The following is a 21,170-nucleotide window of genomic DNA, read 5'->3' on the forward strand; positions in this document are numbered from 1 at the left end:
AACAGGGCAACCTGAGCAGTGATAAAGGTGCCGTTGTGGTCTCCTGCAATGGCAACCAGGAGACCAACCACCTCAGGGGTTTGCATGGCTATAGTGGGTCCTCGTACACCCCTCCAGGGAAACCTGTGTGCTCAAGCACCTTTCTGAAATGCCTGTACACCAAGGCACGCAGCATGGGGAATAAACAGGAAGAACTAGAGGTTTGTGTGCGGTCGCAGGGTTATGATCTCATTGCAATCACAGAGACATGGTGGGATAGCTCAGATGACTGGAATGTGGTCATGGATGGCTACAGGCTTTTCAGGAAAGACAGACGAGGTGGGGGAATTGCTCTTTGTGTGAGGGAGCAACAGAAATGCATGAACCTCTGCCTTGGAATAGAAAGAGAAGAAGTTGAGACCTTGTGGGTAAAAATTAAGGGACAGCCAAATATGGGTGACACTGTTGTGGGTGTTTGCTACAGGCCACCTGATCAAGAAGAGGAAGTTGATGAAGCCTTCTACAGACAGCTGGAAGTAGCCTCGAAATCGCAGGCCCTGGTCCTCATGGGGGACTTAACCACCCTGATATTTGCTAAAAAAGCAACACGGTGAGCCATGCACGATCCAGAAGGTTCATGCAGAGCACTGAGGACAACTTTTTGATGCAAGTGGTGGAGGAGCCAACAAGGCGAGGTGTGCTGCTTAAACTTATCCTAACAAACAAGGAAGGGCTGGTTGAGGCTGTGAGATTTGGGGTACCTTTGGCTGCAGTGACTACGAGATGGTTGAGTTTAGGATACTGCAAGGTAGAAGCAGGGCTATGAGTCAGGTTACAACCTTGGACTTCAAAAGGACCAACTTTGGCCTCTTCAAAGACCTGCTAGGAGAAATCCCATGGGCTAGGGCTCTGGAAGGTGGGGGGCCCAAAAAAGCTGGACAGTATTCAAGGACCACTTCCTCCAAGCTCAAGATCGGTGCATCACCAGGAGGAAGAAGTCAGGCAAGAGGAGCCAGGAGACCTGCATGGATGACCAAAGAGCTTCTAAAGAAACTCAAATGGAAGAAGGAGGTCCACAGTATGTGGAAAAATGGACTGGCCACTTCGGAGGAATATAAGAATGTTTTCAGGATATGCAGAGATGTGACAAGGAAGGCCAAGGCGCACTTGGAATTAAATCTGACAAAGCATGTCAAAGATAACAAGAAGGGCTTCTTTAAATACATCAGCAGTAAAAGGAAGACTGGGGATACAGTAGGCACACTGCTGAACAAGGAAAGGGAACTGGTGACGCAGGATGCAGAGAAGGCAGAGTTACTGAATGCCTTCTTTGCCTCGGTCTTCACTGCTAAGGCTGGCCCTCAGGCATCTCAGCCCCCAGAGAAGAGAGGACAAATTGAGACAAAGGAAGACTTATCATCAGTTGAGAAAGACTGGGTCAGAGATCACCTATGCAAACTGGATCCTCGCAAATACATGGGCCCCGATAGGATGCACCCATGAGTGCTGAGGGAGTTGGCGGATGTTCTTTCTGAGTTACTTTCCACCATCTTTGAAATGTCATGGAGGACAGGTGAGGTGCCCGCGGACTGGAGGACAGCAAGTGTCACTCCAAACTTCAAAAAGCTCAAGAAGAAGGACCTGGGGAACTATAGCCCGGGAACTACGGAAAGGTGATAGAGCAGTTCATCCTGGAGGTCACCTCCAGGCATGTAGAGTTAAAAAAGAGTATCAGAAGTATTCAACATGGATTCACCAAGGGAAGATCATGTTTGACCAATCTGATAGCCTTCTACAATGGCGTCACTGGCTAGGTCAATGAAGGGAGAGCAGCGGCCGTTGTCTATCTTGAGTTCAGTAAGGCATTCAACACTGTCTCACATAGCCTCCTTACAGGCAGGCTAAGGAAGTATGGGTTGGATGAATGGACAGTGAGGTGGATTGAGAACTGGCTCAACAACAAAACTCAGAGGGTTGTGATCAACAGGGCAGAGTCTGGATGGAGGCCTGTCACTAGTGGTGTTCCCCAGGGGTTGGTGCTTGGTCCAGTCCTGTTCAACATATTCATCAATGACCTGGACAAAGGGACAGAGTGTAACCTCAGCAAGTTCGCTGATGATACCAAGCTGGGTGGAGTGGCTGATACACCAGAAGGCTGTGCTGCCACCCAGTGAGACCTGGACAGGCTGGAGAGCTGGGCCAAGGGGAACCAAATGAATTTCAAAAAGAGCAAGTGCAGGATCCTGCATCTGGGAAGGAAAACCACCATGCACCAGTACAGGCTGAACTACTGGAAAGCAGCTCTGTTGAGAAGGACCTGGGAGAGCTGGTGGACAGCAAGATGACAATGAGCCAGCAATGTGCCCTTGTGGCCAAGAAGGCCAATGATATCCTGGGATGCATTAAAAGGAGTATGGCGAGCAGATCGAGAGGATATCCTCCCCCTCTACTTTGCCCTAGTGAGACCACATTTGAAGTACTGTGTCCAGTTCTGTGCCCCCTCCCCCCAGTTTAAGAAGGATGTGGAACTGCGTGAGCAAGTCCAGCGGAGAGCTACCAGGATGATCAGGGGACTCAAGCATCTCCCTTATGAGGAAAGGCTGAGAGACTTGGGTTTGTTTAGCCTGGAGAAGAGAAGCTGACGGGGGATTTCATAACTACCTATAAATATCTTAAGGGTAGGTGTCAGGATGATGGGACTAGGCTCTTTTCAATAGTACCCAGTAACAGGACAAGGGTCAATGGGCACAAGCTGGAACATAGGAAGTTCCACCTAAACATGAGAAAAAACTTCTTTACTGTGAGGGTGACAGAGCAGTGGAACAAGCTGCCCAGGGAGATTGTGGAGTCTCCTTCCCTTGAGACATTCAAAACCCACCTGGATGTGTTCCTGCTGGAAAGCAACTCCATTGAGGACCTTGGCGTGCTGTGGACAGCAAGTTGACTCTGAGCCATCAACGTGCCCTTTGGCCAAGGCAGCCAACCGTCTCATGGGGTGCATTAAAAAGAGTGTGGCCAGCAGGGTGAGGGAGGTTATCCTCCCCCTCTACTCTGCCCTAGTGAGACAACATTTCAAGTACTGTGTCCAGTTCTGGGCTCCCCCTTTTAAGAAGGACAGCAGAGCACTACCAAGATGATCAGGGGACTGGAAAGACTTAGGGGGAATCTTGTCAATACTTATAAATATCTGAAGGGCAGATGTCAAAAGAATGGGATCGGACTCTTCTCAGTGGTGCCCAAAGACAGGACAAGGGGTCAATGGGCACAGGCTGGAGCACAGGAAGTTTCCCTTAAACATGAGAAAAAAACTTTACTGTGAGGGTGGCAGAGCAGTGGAACAGGCTGCCCAGAGAGGTGTGGAGTCTCCTTCCCTGGAGACATTCAAAACCCACCTGCATGCGTTCCTGTGACCCTTGCTTTAGGTGTCCCTACGCAAGCTGGGGGGTTGGATGAGATTATATCCAGAGGTCCCTTCCAACCCCTATGATTCTGTGATTCTATGAGACCTTTTAGATTTTGAGTACAGTTTTCCTGAACGTTGATAATGAAAGTATTATAAGGAGTTCTGCCCTTTTCCTCAGAAAAAAATTTCTCTGTTTGTTACCTGATAAAACCTTCTGGGTTTAACAATATTCATCAGCATTTGACTTCTATAAGCCATGATTATTTTGTGGAAGTATCTTTTTGAATTAAGGGTACATCCTAAATTCATGTATTTTCAGCAGAGTTTCCTTATCTATGCTAGTAGTATCACTAATTTTTTTTTTTTTGCAACTCGCTGGACACATTTGCAGGGGTCTTGAGCTTCGTAAATGTTAATTTTTGTGAAACTGAAATTGTAGGACCCAGTGTTCCTGAATTCTAACACTCCTGCAGGAAAGGTTTTTGGTCTATCAAGAATCTCTGTTTTAATTTGGATTCAAGCTTGTTGTTTCCTGTATTTGACTACATTTCAGTGAGAAAGTTTGAGAATCTTACAAATCCTCGCAGGGATTCACTACAGTTTCTCAAATTTATTGTGACCTTCTTGGAAACCTCAACCGACTTGTCAAAAGATACAAAATGTGATATAAATTTGTCTCCTTATCGTAGCACAGAAGAATACTGTATTTATTGCAGTTATGTGGCATAATGACAGCTGAAGCTTTAATGAGTTATATACATGAATTATATTTAAGTGAGGATTCTGGCAGGAACATTGGAAGGTAGGTCAGAAATGAATCCTTCTAAGAATACAAAAGTGTATGAGTATCTATAAAATGTCACAGTGAAGGAAAAAAGTTGGAAGGAGAATGTACTTTGCCTTAACAGTGATTCTTGGCATCTGTTGCTTTAAATATTTTGTTGCAGATGAGCTCTTTGAGTTGCACAGAAGAAGTTGTGAACATATTTGATAAATTTTTGCCCAAAGTTTCAGGTTCATGTCCCACATGTTTTATCAGAAATCTTCATCATGTGTGATGATTTCTGAAAACATGATGTGCACTTGAGGATATGTACATTGAGGAAGGGGGAATTGACGCATTGCACATTTTATATAATTAAATAAAGATTTTGGACTGCATTTATGAGGCAGCTAAGGGAAGTGATGGATCTTTATTTGGAATGCAGCACAGACTCACGAGAAATGGGAGGATAGTTAAGATAGGTAGGATCTGAAATGAACAGAAAATCTAGCTCTTCGTTGGTACAGTGCAAGACTTTAGCAATGTCTTTAAAAAGAGAAGATATCCAAGAAAAAATTAAATACTGAGATAATGGTAGCTAGTATATCTGGTGTGTCGTGCTGGTTTTGGGTGGAATAGAGTTAATTCTCTTCACTGTAGGTGGTGAAGTGCCGATGGCAAATTGATGCTTTACCTGTTGTTAAGCAGCGGCTCAGTGTCACTAAGTAGCACCTGCAGTAGCCAGGGACCTTTCCAGCTTCCCATGCTCTGCCACATGGGCAAGTGGCCAGGAGTGGCGGGGCCACAGCCAAGACAGCTGACCCCAGCTGGCCAACAGGAAGTTCATTCCATACCATATGACATCATGACCAGGCAGTTGGTGCATGGGGGAGGGGAGCAGTGAGTGGTTGCCTCACGTGCTGTTTTGGTCGTTCATTCCCCTTTCCCCCCAGCCCCAGGGTTAGCCTCTCTTTCATTACTTTCCTTTTCATTGCATTGTTGTTATTGGTTCAGTTATTGTTGTTTTAATTATTAAACTGTTCTTATCCCAAGCCACAAGCTTTACACTTTTCATTCTCTCCCCCATCCCGCAGGTGGGACAGTGACCGATTGGCTGTGTGGGGCTGAGTTGCCAGCTAAACCACATGTATAGGTGCAGTGTATATTTTTAAGTCTCAGTGTATCCTGACGACATGTTTGCATTTTGGGGAAAAAAAATAGCAACAATTTTTTTTATCGAAAAAGGAGATGCCATCATTATGTAAAATCTTGGCCTTCATTCTGTTTTTATTCTTTGGATTAAATTAATGCAATGCAAATCCTGGAGCATAATGGATATTCTAGGGAATCTGAAATTATGAGTGAACCTATGTGGAAAAGCCTAGGCAACTATTTGGAATCTGGTTCCTATCCCTTTTATCTCTCACACTACATATTCTCCAGTTTGTTCACTGGGAACTTGCTCTTGTCCCCAGGTTAGGACATCTATCCAATTTTGTATATTTAGCAAAAAAGTCCTAATTTTTAGGAGATACTGAAAAATAACTGTAAAGAAAGATGATAAAGTGTACTTTTTTATGACCAGAAAAGTACAATCATTTGTAACAGAAGCAAATACTGCTCCTCCATGTTTGTTTTCTCCCTGTTGAGTTCCATATCACGTTTACTCACTTCACAACTCGGAACATGATTTTACTAACTGCCAGCGCTGCAAATACAGACCTAGAAAAAAGATTTCTTTGTGATTTCATAATTTATCCAAATAACCACAGAGTTAGAGCAGCTTAGCTATCAATTTCACTGCTGCTTCAGGGGATGAAAAGCCAGACTACAAATTTCTATTCTGCAAACACCTATGCTATTTAGCAATGAAGCTGTTTTTAAAACAAAATAATAACAAAAACCTTTCACTTAAATGTGTAGAGGATTCCCCTTACCAAAAACAGCACTCCCTTCTCAGTTTTCTTTTACTGGCAGTAGTACATCCTCCTCATTTTCTAGTAGAGTCACTTTAATGTCCAGAAGGTGCCCCAGAAAGCGAAATGGAAAAATATAGTTATGGCAGCTACCTTACTTGCAATTGCCAGCCTTTTGATTATGACTAAATTACTTATTCTGAAAGGGCCAACTGCGTTAGGACCAAGGCCCGAAGCTCAAAAGGGGTTTCGTTTTTTGTTGTTTCTTTCAGAGGAGACCGCTTTAAGTCTGTGGCAGGTATTTGCCTACCTGCAGATTTAAGGGTTATCCAAATGTGGCATTGAACAGAAAAATTAACCTAGTTTTAATATTCTGGGGTGCATTGTAGTGAGTCAGATGCTATGCTGCTGACTACTTTTGGAGAAAAAACAGATCATATAGATACACTGATGCCATGACAAGGACTAAAGTCTTTCAGCAGAGCCAGAGAATTTAGTGCTGCTGTTACTTGCAATGTATCTTGCTTTCAAGCCGTAACATCTGTAAACATGACTGATACTTGTCCAAAATCAGTATGAAAAGCAGTAAATTATCCAGATGAACACAATAAATCTCACCAGTACAAATCTCTTGCAATCTTTGCTGATATACTCAAGAGCAAGGGTATTTCTTTGCCACGGTTCAGGTCCAGTCGGCAACTAAACACCATGAAGCCACTTGATCGCTCCCCCCACCCCTGTGGGATGGAAAGAGAATGGGAAGAGCAAAAGAGATAAGAACAGTTCAATAATTATAATAAAATAGTAATTATAATAATAAAAATAATGATAATATAATAAAAACGAAAAGGGAAAAAGGGAAAAACCAGAAACACAAATGATACAACTGCTCACCGCCTGCCAACCAACGCTGCCTGTCCCCAAGACACGACCACTGCCTCCCTCCCCTAGACAGCTCCTCCTAGTTAACATATCGGGCATGATGTTACATGATATGGAATATCCCTTTGGTCAGTTTGAATCTGCTCTCTTGGCTGTGCGCTCTCCCCTCCCAGCTTCTTGTGCACCTGGCAGAGCATGGGAAGTTAGAAAAGTCCTTGACTAGTACAAGCACTGCCCAGCAACAACTAAAACATATGTGTATTAGCAACATTGTTTTCATAGTAAGTCCAAAGCAGAACACCACGGCAGATGCAGTGAAGAAAATTAACTCTATCCCAGCTAAAACCATTGCATTCTTGAAACGTAAGTTTTCCTTTACTCTCTTTTGCCCTTCCCTTGTCTACCATGACCCTGCTCTAAATTTTCCTAGGTTCTGGGAAATACTGTTGCATTAAAACTGGAAGCCGAAATACAAAATACTAAATAATTTACAGTCTGCACAGAGTCAGCAAAGAGAAAACTCATAAGTAACTATGATTAAACCAGCATCTGTACTCCCCTAAGGAAAAAGACAGCTGCAGAAGTTGTACAGTAGGAGACAGATAAAATCATTACTACCTGAGAAGTTATTTTACACAAGATTTTTTGCTCCTCAGTCTCTGTAATAAATTGCACATCATGTTTGAAAAATATTTCTAATGCTAAATAATATTTTTTACCACCTTTGTTTTTCACACTAATAATACTTCTACTGTGATAAGAATAAAACACCAGATGCATTTATGGGATAATCTGTCCTGTTAATTGTGGTTTCCATTCACTTCCATTTTTGCTCCAGTGAAAATTCTGCCTTGTGACAATATTTACAAGAATTCCCATGTAAGTGACATTTTTATAAAGATGAGAATTAAAATTCATATCAAGAGTATGCCATTAGCATTGCAATTAATTCCCCAATCAGACTGTCACACTAATTACATTCTAAGTATTGTAAAAATTTCATACAGTAATGCAGTATCTTCCTTCTACATCAGACTATACCGTAACAGTTCATTGAAACGTGTGGCTTTTCATTTGCATTTGCATACTGTGTACAAATCAGTGTAATGATGACACCTCCGCTTGGTTGAACATTTTGACCACACTCATTTAGTGTTTGTTTTTAGACAATTAGACACTAGTCCTGCCAAGCTCTGAGCACAGAGGCAAAAGAGCAAGGTCCTCAAAGCAATCTGCTGTCTTGGTTTATTTTCCTGCCTGCAGTTTGGCGCCATGAATGAGCTAATCTGAGAACCAGTGGCCCAAAATGCTGCCATATAAAAATATCACTCGCCTCTGGGCAACATCTGGTTTTAGCTTTTCCTGGATCAGTGGCCTAGGTTCTGTTCTAACATAGAAATAAATGATGCAGAGTTCCACTGAGGCAAGTTCTGGTGAAGAACTAGGGGTATCAGACTTTCCACAGGTATGCCAGTCTGGAGACTTAACATTCTGCCAGCTGCTTCGCAAAAGATCTTTTAGCCTCTTGCAAAACTTAAGCTTTGCTCTAGAGTAAGTGTTATGCGAGTTTTCAAACACTGGGGGATTTCTGACCTGTTGACTAAAGGAGTTACATGCCAGAAGTTTTGAAGTACGCTCTCCCTCCATGTTGGTTCTCAAAACGTCTCCTAAATGGCTAAACACTTTGCTGATAGGACAGAAGATACAGACTCGCTGCAGTAGCAGCACTGGCTTTCCTGCACCTTTTTGCCCTCCACCTCGTCTGGTCTGTGTTTGTTTTTTTCTCTGCACGACAGGAAGTAGGTTTCCTGAGCTGCTGATGTCTCAGGATGTAGAAAGATTATATCAGCTTAAGATATACAGAAAGGCTTCTAGAGCATCACTGACCTTTTCAGCTTGGGCTGGTAATCATGTTACGTGCTAGGTCGTGATCTGTCCTTTGTTGACCTCCTTGTGCTGTACTGTTTTTCGGTGCTTGCTCCATGTGCCTCATTTGAGTGTTATTTTTGCCCATAACTGTACTTGTACATTTAACCTGGAGCTGAGCAATGTTGAATTTTATGTTGAAGAGCGCCCCTTTTCAATCTTTGTCATGCACCGAATAAACCAATAGAGTTACCTCAGGAGGTCATTGCAGCATGCTCTATCCATTCTTTTAGGCTTTGATTTCATTATTTGCCATTGGTGATTGTTTTCAGCCCAACCTTTATTAATACAAGATTCTTGGTGTGTAAGATTCCTGTTGTAATTTTTAGAAAACAGTATTACTACCAGAGCTTGAAAAGTCCGTTGCTTCTTTAATAGGTCCACCATGTGGCTGTATGTTTGGGAATATTTTTTAAAACCTCTGTGGGGCAGAGAATGGGCCTAACTCCATTTTTGTTGAAAAGAAAATTTACAGTGCTCTGTAAATGATATGTAATAACAACATGTGTGGCATTGGGTAACCAGTTTAGGTGTTCTGAGAACTGTTTAAAAACCATGTCATAAGCTTAGTATAGTAATTTTCAACAGCTCCTTTGGAGCTATAAATAGTTATTTTCCATAAATTCTTTTTTTAAAATGCTACTGACAACTGCTGAATTGATCTATTTCAGCTTTCCTTGCCTAGCATAAATTCATGTTCATTTGACCTCCTTTAAACTACTAAAAATAAAAGTTATACTTACACTGACATTAATTCTTTCTTTGGGGGATTTTCAGGATCACATTACCTTTAATAAGTTTTATTTCAGTCTGCATATGAAAGCACTGAGAAGTAATTTGCATAAGACTGTGAGTTAAGTGTCTGTTTAAATTTACACTTTTTACTGCATTGAATAATCTTTTCCCATAAGAAAAACTATAAAGGCTTATGTCAGTTTTGCCACTTCAGCAAAACAGGTTTTACATACATGTGAGTTTCAGACATGATCTTGCCTACCTTCATTTAGTTTGATAGCATTTCAAAAAGCTGAATACATCCTGTCAAATTTTCTTCCTTATGGTAGATACAGGACAGAATTAAATTTAACTCCATTTTAGGTTTAACATATATTTATCATTTCAGTCATGTAAGGAGAAAATCAGATATGACAAAAAATTGGGGAAGTATTTCTCTGTGCTAGTCTGATCTACATAATGTGGACACAGTAGTATAGTGTGAATTACAACATAGTAGTTCAGCACCAACCTTGTATATATTCAGATTGATCTGTGGCTTCGTTTCGTCCTTAATCTTGCTGCTATTTTGAAAGTATACTTTAACTCTTTGAATGTAGAGATTAGAGTGGAAATACTGTCAAGTTTCAAATCCTGTAGCTGCGTTATATTTATTAAGTTAGCACAGTGTATTGTGGTCTACCACAATTTTCTATGAGAGTTCAGTAAAATATATACAGAATCACAGAAAATTTTTTAACTTGCTTTATTTCCGTTTTAATATAATTAACAATTCTGCTGCCAAATCCCTTCTTTCCTCCTTTGCCAGGCATTTCAAATAGTAGTCAGATATCATATTTCATCTGTCAATTTTATGTTTGGATAGGTACATGTCTGTGACTTGCAGAGGCAGGTGTATATACCTTCTGGTTTATAAGTCTAGCTGAAGTTTTCTGTGAACTTTGTGTGCTACATTTATTGTACCTTGTGATGTCATGAAACATGTAATCCCTAACCAGCTGGGATGCTTACTTTTTTCAGATTCAGTCCTCTTTTTGTTGATTCAAAGTCTTTTGAACTAATGCATCACAAGGAGTGATCACCAATAAATAGCTAGGGCATAAAACTGAACATTAAGGCACAAGCATGTAACTGAACATTAATACCAATGGATCCAAACAGCATGCCACAGTGTGTGTTTATAACCCAGCTATGCTATCCAGCCCTATCTTTTAAATAGGATTTTCCAAATAATTTCCAAACATGAAAGTGTTGGCCTGAGACAAAGAAGGCAAGAGTTTGATTTCCAGCTCCACTGCTGGCACATGGCTTGGCCTCAGGTAAGACAACACGCACCTCCGTGTGCCTTGTTAAGCTGCTGGGAGAATGGAAAAGGTCAGCATACGTCCCACACACAGCAGCTTCAAGGCTGCAGTTGAAGAGCTAAGTGGTTTGTTGAGCTCACACTGTAGGACTATTTTGTTTAAAGAAATTTCCAAGAAACTCCCTTGTCTTGACCTGAAGTTTTCACTCAGATTCTATCTTTAATAAATCCTAGAAATATTTCCTGGGATTATCTGCAGGACAATAGTAAATTATAGATTTATCTGCTAGACAAATATGAATGCATGAAAATCTTTATTTTAAGAATAAGTATCTTTTTTTAAAGGCAATGCTCTTTTTTACTTGTATTTCTTACAGTACTTGGAAATTTTTTTTACATTTTCACCATTGCTTTCCATACAGTTCTGCTGAATTAAGGTATCAGGCTGCTAAAAAAAGGAATCCTAAAATCAATAGCCTTTGCACTTGTCTTTTGCTGTTGTTCAAGTCTGCAAGTGGAAGACTGACGCATGCTTATTTTGTTTTCTTAGCATTAGCACAGCAGCCCAAATTCTTTCTGCAGCTACAGTCATAGAGAGGTATAATGGGGATCTGAATTTGGCCTGCATTGTGCATTTGTTCTTTCCTTTCAAGATATTAATAGCATTGTGGTGAAACATTGGTCTTCCCTTTCCAAATATCCTCTTGCTATTCTTGAAATATTAACATTTTCCCTACTAAAACATGTAACTGATATTAGATTTTTGCACAACTGTGACTCACCCTGGCTTTGAATGAATTCAGAGCCAAGTAGACTTTGGAAGGTGGATGAAGGCAGCATTTTCTTTCTCTACCTAAGAAGGACTGAATAAGGAAGGCCCCCTCATACCAGAGCTTTCGCTGCTCAGGAACAGTCCCAAAAAAATTCCCTCCTTGCATTCCCAAGGGTTCTGGTGCACGAAAGCTCTGCTGTGTTGAAACAGAGCCTGTTTTTCTTTCTCAGATGTTATAAGTACAGGTGTTGAGCTTTGGAAGGATAAAGCAGTCGGTGTCCACAGTGATGGGGAAAATAGAGAATAGGTGTTAGCAATCCGCATTAAATGGTATTAAAAATATTCCTGGGAAACGAGAAAGGGATATTAATGGAACATGGCGTTTTATTGTACTCTGATTGTCATAAAATATTATCTCACAGCTTATGCATCCATATACATGGGAAATGTATAGGAAATGTCACTTGTAAAATGTGACTGATGCTTGTTCTGCTTAAACAAATGAAAACTATCCATTACATATGAGTGTCATAGTAAAGTTTCTTTGTTAAATGTTAAAAGAAGTAATAATTACTCTTAAGTAGAACGTCTCTAGGGAAGAGTGTTTGGGGGTTTCTCCTATGTTATTAATTACTGGCTATTCCTTTAGCTAATATTTCATATATATACATTTTCGAAGAAGAAATAACATATAAGGCAAGTAAAACAGTCAGTACTAGGAAGACTAAATTGTTTTGCCTGACAATAAAATTTTTTAAGAAAAACAGACATGAACTAAGACCATTTGCACACTGCAGTCAGTTTCAGTTCCCCTCTGATTAACATTAAACTGACCTTTCTTCTTGCTTCATTTATCCTGTGCAGAGAGCTTGCAAATGCAAACAGTAAAACCAAGCTCACGCATGTCCTTCTCAGTGGTCATGGCTAATACTGACCTGAGGAAATCCATGAAATTATCTTAAAAGACAAACGAACTATAAAAAAATTGGAATACTGTAGGCAAAGATTAAACAGCCACTTACTGCTAGGTTTGCCGTTTCCTGTATATTCCTTTGTTTCCTATGGGTTTTAACTTAAGTAGCCTTAAACCTGCAAGGCTGAAATCTTTCACATCACTCATTTACCTGAGAATGAGTATCTTGGAAATTGGATGAGTTGTTTTTCAGCACAAGAGTAGGAAAAACATGCCAGTACTCAGGACAAAAGGAATAACATAAAATGAAGCAGAGCAGGAATAAATAGAGTTTACAGAAATAAGGAAAAGGACTGTGCAGCAAAGAAAACTGCGTCTTTGTGGTTGGGAAGTGAGTATTGATAGGAAAACTGACAAGGTAAAACGGCTTTAGGCCTTGCCGAAGTAATTAAAATAAATAGCAAACACTTTTTACCCTTGTAAATAAAAGTAGAAAAAGGGAAGAGGGGATACCACTATGAACAGTGTACACGCTCTCATTATGCTTGTTTCTTCCATTTTTTCCTTCTTTTTAAACGAGTCCTTTGCCAGAGGAACATTGTCACTGGAACTGCAGACCCTACTGTTGGTGTCACTCACCTTCTGCAGTGGAATCCTTGCTCTGTGTAATACCTATTTCACGCAGAGTGAACATGGCAGCTTTATCTAGCTCACACAATTCCCCACTGTGAATGCAGAAAGGGCTTGCCAGCAACAGGGGACACAGCAAAGACCCATGTAGCTACTGCACCAGTGAGAGGTCCTCCCAGGCAGCAGATGGGATCTCCCCAGTGCCTGGATACACCTCTCAGATTGGAAGTAGCTAGAATACGACATGGGTCACCATTGGCTTTTTCTGTTCTGTATGAGTTGTTCTGCTTTGTATAAGCAAGAAAGCTTCAATTCTTGTGGACAAGTCAGCGTCTTCTGCCATAGGAATGGTGTAACTGGACATATGATTAACCGGCAAAAGGCAGAGAAGTAAAGACTACAGCAGCCCAGTCCCTAGTGTTAGTTTAGTGGTGTGACCAAAGTAAAAGAAGGTCATCAAGGGTTCTTCAACAGAGTAATGTTCTCCTTAAGTCTCAAGGATTTGGTCTTGATGATGGTTGGAAATCAACCTGTTCAGCCTTCCTAAGTAGATTAATAAAAATGGTGTTTATTCTTGCAGCGATAGGCATCTCAGTAATTTATCTATAAATTCTTAAGGAACAAAAGTATATTTAAATAAAAACTTGATTGCTAAAACTATAAGTCATCTTACAGTATTTGCTCAGTTTATGTTAACTGAGGACCTCCTCAGGTAGACAGACAAGAATGAAGAACAGTAACAAAAATGTCACATTGCAACATCTTTTCATTGTGTAATGCAGCTACAAAGGCATCATATTCACATTCTTATTCATCTCAGTAAATAATAAATAATAACGGAATGACATGGAGATGACAACGAAGAAATATCAGTTAGTGGAATGATTCCTTGATCTTAGAAGTCTTCTGTCTTTTAGTATTTTAAATATGCACGCTTCCTTTTTTTACCCCAGTCTTTTTGAACAGTGCTAGTGTGAATGTTAATGTATATATGTTACATTTGTACACTTCTTTCAGAAAGGATTCTGTGTACAATAAACTGATTCATTGCACATACATACAAATATAAACAAAGGAGTGTAAAGCTGCAGTATAACAAACTAACAATCAGTATAGACAGTATTCACAGAAACTTACCGAGACCTTTCATGTATCAGTGAGATGTGTGGAAGTGCAGGACTAGCTTAACCCACAAGCAATCCGAGTCCAATGCCCTCCCTTGCACATGGTTTTTCTGGTTCCCCATATATGCAATTAGTGCAGGTGGGTCACACCATCAAAATTGCCTAGTTCCTTCTTTTTCTCTAGGAAATATGTAAGGCTATCTTTCACAGGATATGCAATTCTCAAGTGTTGTGCAATTCGTCATGAAATTGACAAGTGTTCAGCTGGTATAAGGACCATAGGAAATACTATCTTACAGATACTCTTCCTCAGTTCAATAGGCAAAGAACTCATGGTGAACCTAAACTTCGTCAGCTGTGCTGATGATCCATAAGAATACTCGTACATTGCTTCAGAACAGCAAGATTTTTTCTGTTGCTGGTTTTGGTTGGTTGTTGCCCATTGCCGTGACAAAAAACTTCTAAAGGCTCAATTTTACCTCTTTGGTTTTTGAACAGTTTTTTGTGTACGAAAAAGTTTGTGTAAGCTTTTGTGTAAAAAAACCTTCTGGTTTTTAATATAAAAAAATGAAAGGAGGTGGCCCTGAAGTTTAAATAGGAGATATGGAGACCAAGTTCTGTTTGTATTGCTTGCTCAAGTGTGCTTACGCTAGATGTGTAACCTCCCTATCCCACTTTTCTCAATACTAAAATGAGGATGATCCAAAATAATGGGAAAATCAGAAAGCTTGATATAAATATTTCCAAACTGAGCTGAGATTTTTCATATGGCTGATTAACTGGCTTTTGGATAATTTTTTTTAGCTGGTGAGAAGGTATTTATTACCTAATATTACATAGTATTCCTATTTTTCATTGTGGAGAAAAATAGGATAGAATCAACTCTTTCTCATAATTTTGACCACTTCAAAGTGTGTAATTTTACAGCAAGTTCAGCACTTAGCAGGTTTCTTTCATGTCACTATTTTTTAGGTTGTGCTGTGGATGGTCATCCAACCCCGAACATCACCTGGCTTTACTCTGGCAAACCTCTCAGTCTGCATCATCACCTCCTAGCAGCTGGCCAGATTCTTCAGATATTCAACATCAGTGATGCTCCTGATGGTGAATTCAGCTGCCTTGCTCAGAATGAGGCTGGCTCACTCACACAAAAAACATCCCTGGCTATACAAGGTAAATTTGATTTTCAGTCCGGCTGCCCTGTGAAGCTCTTGCCATAGACTTCCCTGCACTGCCTTTGTCATCCTAGATTTCTCCTCTATGAAGCCAGGACTGTCATGCACATGTTTTGCTCTTTTACTGCCATGAATATAGATTTTTAGGACTACCAAGTAACTTGCAGTGTCTTAGGTTTTACTTCACCTGATATTTCTGGCCTGCTGAGCGTAAAACACGCCTTACTGATTCAACTATACTTGTGCTTGCTGAGTCTGAAAAATTTTCTTGTCCAGAAATTCAAGGCAGAGGTGTCACAGTCTGAACCCCTAAAATCAGAAACCTCTCTGTTAATCTGCTAAACTCAGTGTTTCACAGTCTCTTCTTGTTTGAAAACCCTTCACGTGTAAAAATGCTGCAACTGTAATACATTTACCCTAGAAAAAAGCTGGGGGATAAAGCCACAGAACAGAGCAGTGCGGGTGGGTTGGAACAGAATATACATCTTTCATTGCTCCTGTTATCAGAGGTGGAGTGTAGAAGAATTCAACTTTTCCTTAAATTTTGCCATAAAATTTTAGGTGTGTTGCAACTCCCCTGTTCTTCTGCAGGATCGATGATCTGTATGATCTACCTGGCGAGAAACACACTGTTGTAAGATCATAGAATCATAGATACTGCTGGTAACTGCAGTTAACCACATTTTCACTAAATCACACCCCTTTTAAAATATAGATGCAATGTCCTGCATCACTGGCCTCTGGCTTCACTTAAGTGCTTTACCATGCAATTCACTTTCATGCACAATATTCCCTGCATTTGTTACACCAAAGACAGTCAGTGGCTTACGTCAGCTGGAATACTGTTCCTTCTTTGTTCATTGCCTGATGCCTTGGAGATGTAGGTAGCTCCCCTTCACGTAAGACACCAAGTCCAAATATTTCACTCTGGAGAACATCACTTTCTCACCTCTGAGGGTCTCCTGCTGGCAGTTTTTGACAATGTGTCTCTCCCACACTTTTTGGCAGAATACCAGTGGTCAGTGGACAAGTTGATGGCTTGTTCAGCTTCCTGTGGCCACAAGGGGGTGCAGTTGCCTCAGCTGAGGTGCTTACTGGATGGGGCTGAAGTCAACATATCCCACTGCAAAGACAAGCCCAAGCCAGCCCTGCAGCGCATCGCATGCAACAGGAGAGATTGCCCTTCACGGTTTGTGTGTTTCATGTTAAAATGTCATAACTGCTTTTAAGATGTGCTTGAAGGGTTCTTTGCACTGGACATCATGCCATTGTAACCTCTCTGGTGTCTCTCTGGAGAAAAGTCACGGGTAAGAAGGAATTGAAAGTGCTTAACCTAGACAGTTGGGAATTTGTAGCAAGGTTTGTGGAAAACATTGCCAGTACATAGTAGAAAGAGAGTTTACTCCTCTGGTAAAAAGAGGCTATTGCCTACTCTATTAACAAAGTTCACAGCTTGAGTTTTCTTGGGTGATTCCAGCCTCACCCTATGTTGGATGTAATTATCATGCCTGTACTGAGCTCTGTACATATGGGAGTTTTGTCACCCAAGAATTGTAGGGTCCTATCTTTTTGTGTTCGATGTGAGTTCATACCAACAATATAACACAGAAGAAGCTAGGTTTAGCAGCTGGTTTGGGGTTTTATTCTGAGTTCTTGTGTTGCCTGAACATCAATATGGGCAGGAATGTAGCTGTAATTGCAAAGAATTTCCCTAGCAGAGAGGAAATATCTTTTGTAAAATGGGCACATCCCATCAGATCTAGTGGGCATGAAGTGGGGTCAGACTGAATTCTGCCTCCTTTTGGAGATCACTGGCATGTGCTTTCCTTGGGATTGTAAATCTCTGCCCTTGTAATCTCCTATTTTTCAGATACTATTAAACACATTGGAGCCAGGACAGCTTGAAAGACTTCTGACTATGCTGAGGTCTTCCTCTTCTGCTTCCTCCCCACACAAAACACTTGCCTTCTTTGACACATTTTGGTGCAAAGAAGAATTAATGCTGAGTGCCTATCCAGACAGTCAGTGTAGTGTTATACTCCCTCCATGTTAAAAATGTCTTCTGCAGTTCAGTGGCTCCTTAGCTGACATGTGTAAACATGCTTTTCCATATTTTTCTGAGTTTTACTCCCTCCTCTCCCTTATTTCCACTGTGGATGTGGTATGTTTCAGCATACAAGCACTTAAAAGTAGTCTGGATCACAAGAGAAATTTAGTGCAACTTCTGTCATTCAACAGTGATTTGGGACTTGTATTAAAAAAGCGAGTCTACGCTAAGACAGGAAGAGGCACTAAGCAACCTGATGAGAAGTAAGCAGCCAGATTTACCACTCTTGCTGTGTCTTGGTTATATGGCAAGGTTCCGTTTAATTACCTTTTCAAATATATTCCTACCCTTCTTTGCAGGGAAATGTTTTCTGAGTTGCCAGCTGAGTCACAAGAAGGAAACTAAAAGAGATTTGATGAAATATGAAACATGCTTATTAGTAGCAATTTTCCTTGGTGATAGCAGTAAATTCCGTGGGAATAGTTTATGTCTTTTTATATCTTCCCTGAACTTTAACACAACACACAATACTCCCTTAGCTCATGAGAAACTGCTGAGATGTAAGTTTAGATATAAAAGTTGATTTAAATGCAAAGCAGAGCTTTATGAGGTGTGCGGAAACTCCATACTCAACCTCACCAAACTACATGAAAAAAGTAGCAGTGTTTTTGTTTTCTGTGTTGGTACTGCAGTTGTTTATATACTTATTTCTGCAACCATGGGAGTTAAACACCCACAGAAGACTGAGAAATGGAAATGGGTGCCTCTGCATAGGACTGGAGAATGTCTATTGCCTATTTTGTAAAGTATAATAAACACGGCTGGTAAGAGATGGGATTAGCACTTATTTCCCTCCCAGGAACACAAAAATCCTGCAAAGAATCCTGAAACTTACTGATGAAAACTACTGACTTTGCCATAAAACACTTCAGAAAAGTAGTAATAAGTCCAATCCTTCCTATTCCTACCTACATCCTACCCAAAAATAAGTGTATGAGTGTTTCATTTACTGATCCTTCAAGAGACAAAATGTGTTGTCCATCTTGGTAAGAGTTTGGACATGGACTATTATTTTCTGTCATTACAGGCTTTTTAATAGTTAAATGTGATTTTTTAAACACCATCACATAGAGGATCAGAGCCTCAGCCTCGTCTTGTGAATTCACCGTCTTTGCACAGGAGGAAAGAAGAAATGTGTCCTTTGTCCCTGGGCTGACTATGCACCAGCCCTATCCCTGAACAACCTTCAGGCTTTTCTGGTTCATCGCAGTTGTCAGAGCAAGCAGACACAAGCAGGACAAGGTTAACAGGGATGGTCCCAGATGACTGGAGACTTGCCGATGTGATGCCCTTCTACAAGAAGGGCCGGAAGGAGGATCCAGGGAACTACAGGCCTGTTTGGAGCAAAACATCTTGAGTTAGCTCACGAGGCATGTGCATGACAACCAGGGGATCAGGCCCAGCCAGCATGGCTTCATGAAAAGCAGGTCCTGCCTGATCAACCTGATCTCCTTCTATGACCAGGTGACCCACCTCGTGAATGAAGGAAAGGCTGTGGATGTTGCCTTCCTGGATTTTAGTAAAGCCCTTGACACTGTCACCCACAGCATTCTCCTAGACAAGCTGGCTTAGACAGGTGTACTACTCTTTGCCGGGTAAAAGCTGGCTGGACGGTGGAGCCCAGCGAGTTGTGATGAACGGAGCTAAATCCAGTTGGCGGCCGGTCACAAGCGATGCTCCCCAGGGCTCAGTTTTGGGGCCAGTCTTATTAAATACCTTTATCAATGACCTGGATGATCAAGTGCACCCTCAGTAAGTTTGCAGATGACACCAAGCTGGGTGGGCATGTTGATCTGCTTGAGGGAAGGAAGGCTCTGCAGACGGACCTGGGCAGGCTGGATCGATGGGCCGAGGCCAACTGTATGAGGTTTAACAAGGCCAAGTGCTGGGTTCTGCTCTTGGGTCACAACAACCTCATGCAACGCTACAGGCTTGGGGAAGAGTGGCTGGAAAGCTGCCCAGCAGAAAAGGATCTGGGGCCGTTGGTTGACAGGCAGCTGAACATGAGCCAGCAGCGTGCCCATGTGGCCAGGAAGGCCAACAGCATCCTGGCTTGTATCAGAAATAGTGTAGCCAGCAGGAGTAGGGAAGTGAGTGTGCCTCTTGTACCACCAGTACCACCAGTACTTGGCACTGGTGAGGCCACACCTTGGATACTGTGTTTAGTTTTGGGCCCCTCAGTACAAGAAAGGCATTGAGGTGCTGGAGCACATCCAAAAAAGGGCAACGAAGCTGGTGAAGGGTCTGGAGATCAAGCCTTATGAGGAGAGGTTGAGGGAGCTGGGGTTGTTTAGTCTGCAGAAGAGGAGGCTGAGGGGAGACCTCATCCCTCTCTACAACTACCTGACAGGAGGCTGTAGTGAGGTGGGTGTTGGTCTCTTCTCCCAAGTTACTGGTATTAGAACAAGAGGGAGTGGCTTCAAGCTGTGTCAGGGTAGGTTTTGATTGGATATTAGGAGAAATTTCTTCACTGAAAGAGTGGTCAGGCATTGGAAGAGGCTGCCCAAGAGAGGTGGTGAAGTCACCATCCCTGGAGGCGCTCAAAAACCATGTAGACGTGGCACTTGGGGACATGGTTTAGGAGGCATGGTGGTGCTGGGCTGACAGTTGGACTTGATGATCCTAGAGGTCTTTTCCAACCTTAATGATTCTATGTTTCTATGAATCTAAGCTTTCACAGAAAATTTTTGTGAGAAACCTGCTTCTCATTTTGCAGAGGTTTCTGCCTGCCTCTAACATTTGAGGGATATATGTGCTGTTAAAGCATGGTTATACAGCATGACTTCTGGTTTAGACTGTGTGGCTTTCAAGTAGCAACGGCCACATCATTATTATTATTGGACTGTTCTGGATACCCCTTCTGGTTGGAAGGAGAGCACAGGATGTCTTTAGCCAGCCACTGTGGGAGGCTGAGGCACTCAGCACCCTATGGTGTTGCACCCTAAATGAACCAAGCTATTGTTGCCTTTCTTGGTCCAATACATAAAGACCTGTTGGCATTAATAATGCTTCAGATGGTGGCACATATCTGCTCCATGACCTGTTCATCTTTCTCTTACAGATGGATGGTAACATTGTGGTCTCCTTGCTCACGGAGCTGCAGTGGAGGCATCCAGATGCGGCGAGTCACATGTCAGCGTCTGACAGCGAAAGGCAGCTCTGTCCTAATGTCAAATGAGGCTTGTGCCCAGGTAGCCCAGCGCCCTGTGGACACACAGAACTGTAACAGTCAGCCCTGTGTCAAGTGGGTGGCCTCCTCCTGGGGCCAGGTAAGGAACAAGGCAGAATCCAAGGACAGCCTCATAGCGTCGGCTAGAAAAAAGTGATAGAAAATGAGAGGAATTTGTACCCTAGTATCTTTAGGTTATGGCCTGTAGGCTTTTGAGGAGGTCGCTAATTTACTCAGCTCTTTCAACTCCATATTTGATGCACTGCATGCTTGAATTTCTGTAGCTTCCTGCAATCCCTAGAAATGCTGCTTGTGAATTTTACTGCAGTACTTTTACTGCAGACCCCTGTATTGTCTCCAGTGGAAAGGTCTG

At 41.7% G+C, this 21,170-nt stretch overlaps 2 protein-coding genes across 2 annotated transcripts in view; both read left to right on the forward strand.

The window, feature by feature from the left end:
• ADAMTSL1 (ADAMTS like 1) overlaps positions 1 to 21,170 on the forward strand; it is a 254,998-nt gene that overhangs the window by 226,244 nt on the left and 7,584 nt on the right. The window contains exons 25-27 of the mRNA XM_064439545.1: positions 15,319 to 15,519; positions 16,530 to 16,710; positions 20,690 to 20,897. Coding sequence (XP_064295615.1) covers positions 15,319 to 15,519; positions 16,530 to 16,710; positions 20,690 to 20,897 — 590 coding nt within the window. The remainder of the gene's footprint in view (positions 1 to 15,318; positions 15,520 to 16,529; positions 16,711 to 20,689; positions 20,898 to 21,170) is intronic.
• DENND4C (DENN domain containing 4C) overlaps positions 1 to 21,170 on the forward strand; it is a 390,193-nt gene that overhangs the window by 160,788 nt on the left and 208,235 nt on the right. The window lies entirely within an intron of this gene.

Source organism: Phalacrocorax carbo, chromosome Z, assembly GCF_963921805.1.
Source record: "Phalacrocorax carbo chromosome Z, bPhaCar2.1, whole genome shotgun sequence".
Classification (NCBI taxonomy): domain Eukaryota; kingdom Metazoa; phylum Chordata; class Aves; order Suliformes; family Phalacrocoracidae; genus Phalacrocorax; species Phalacrocorax carbo.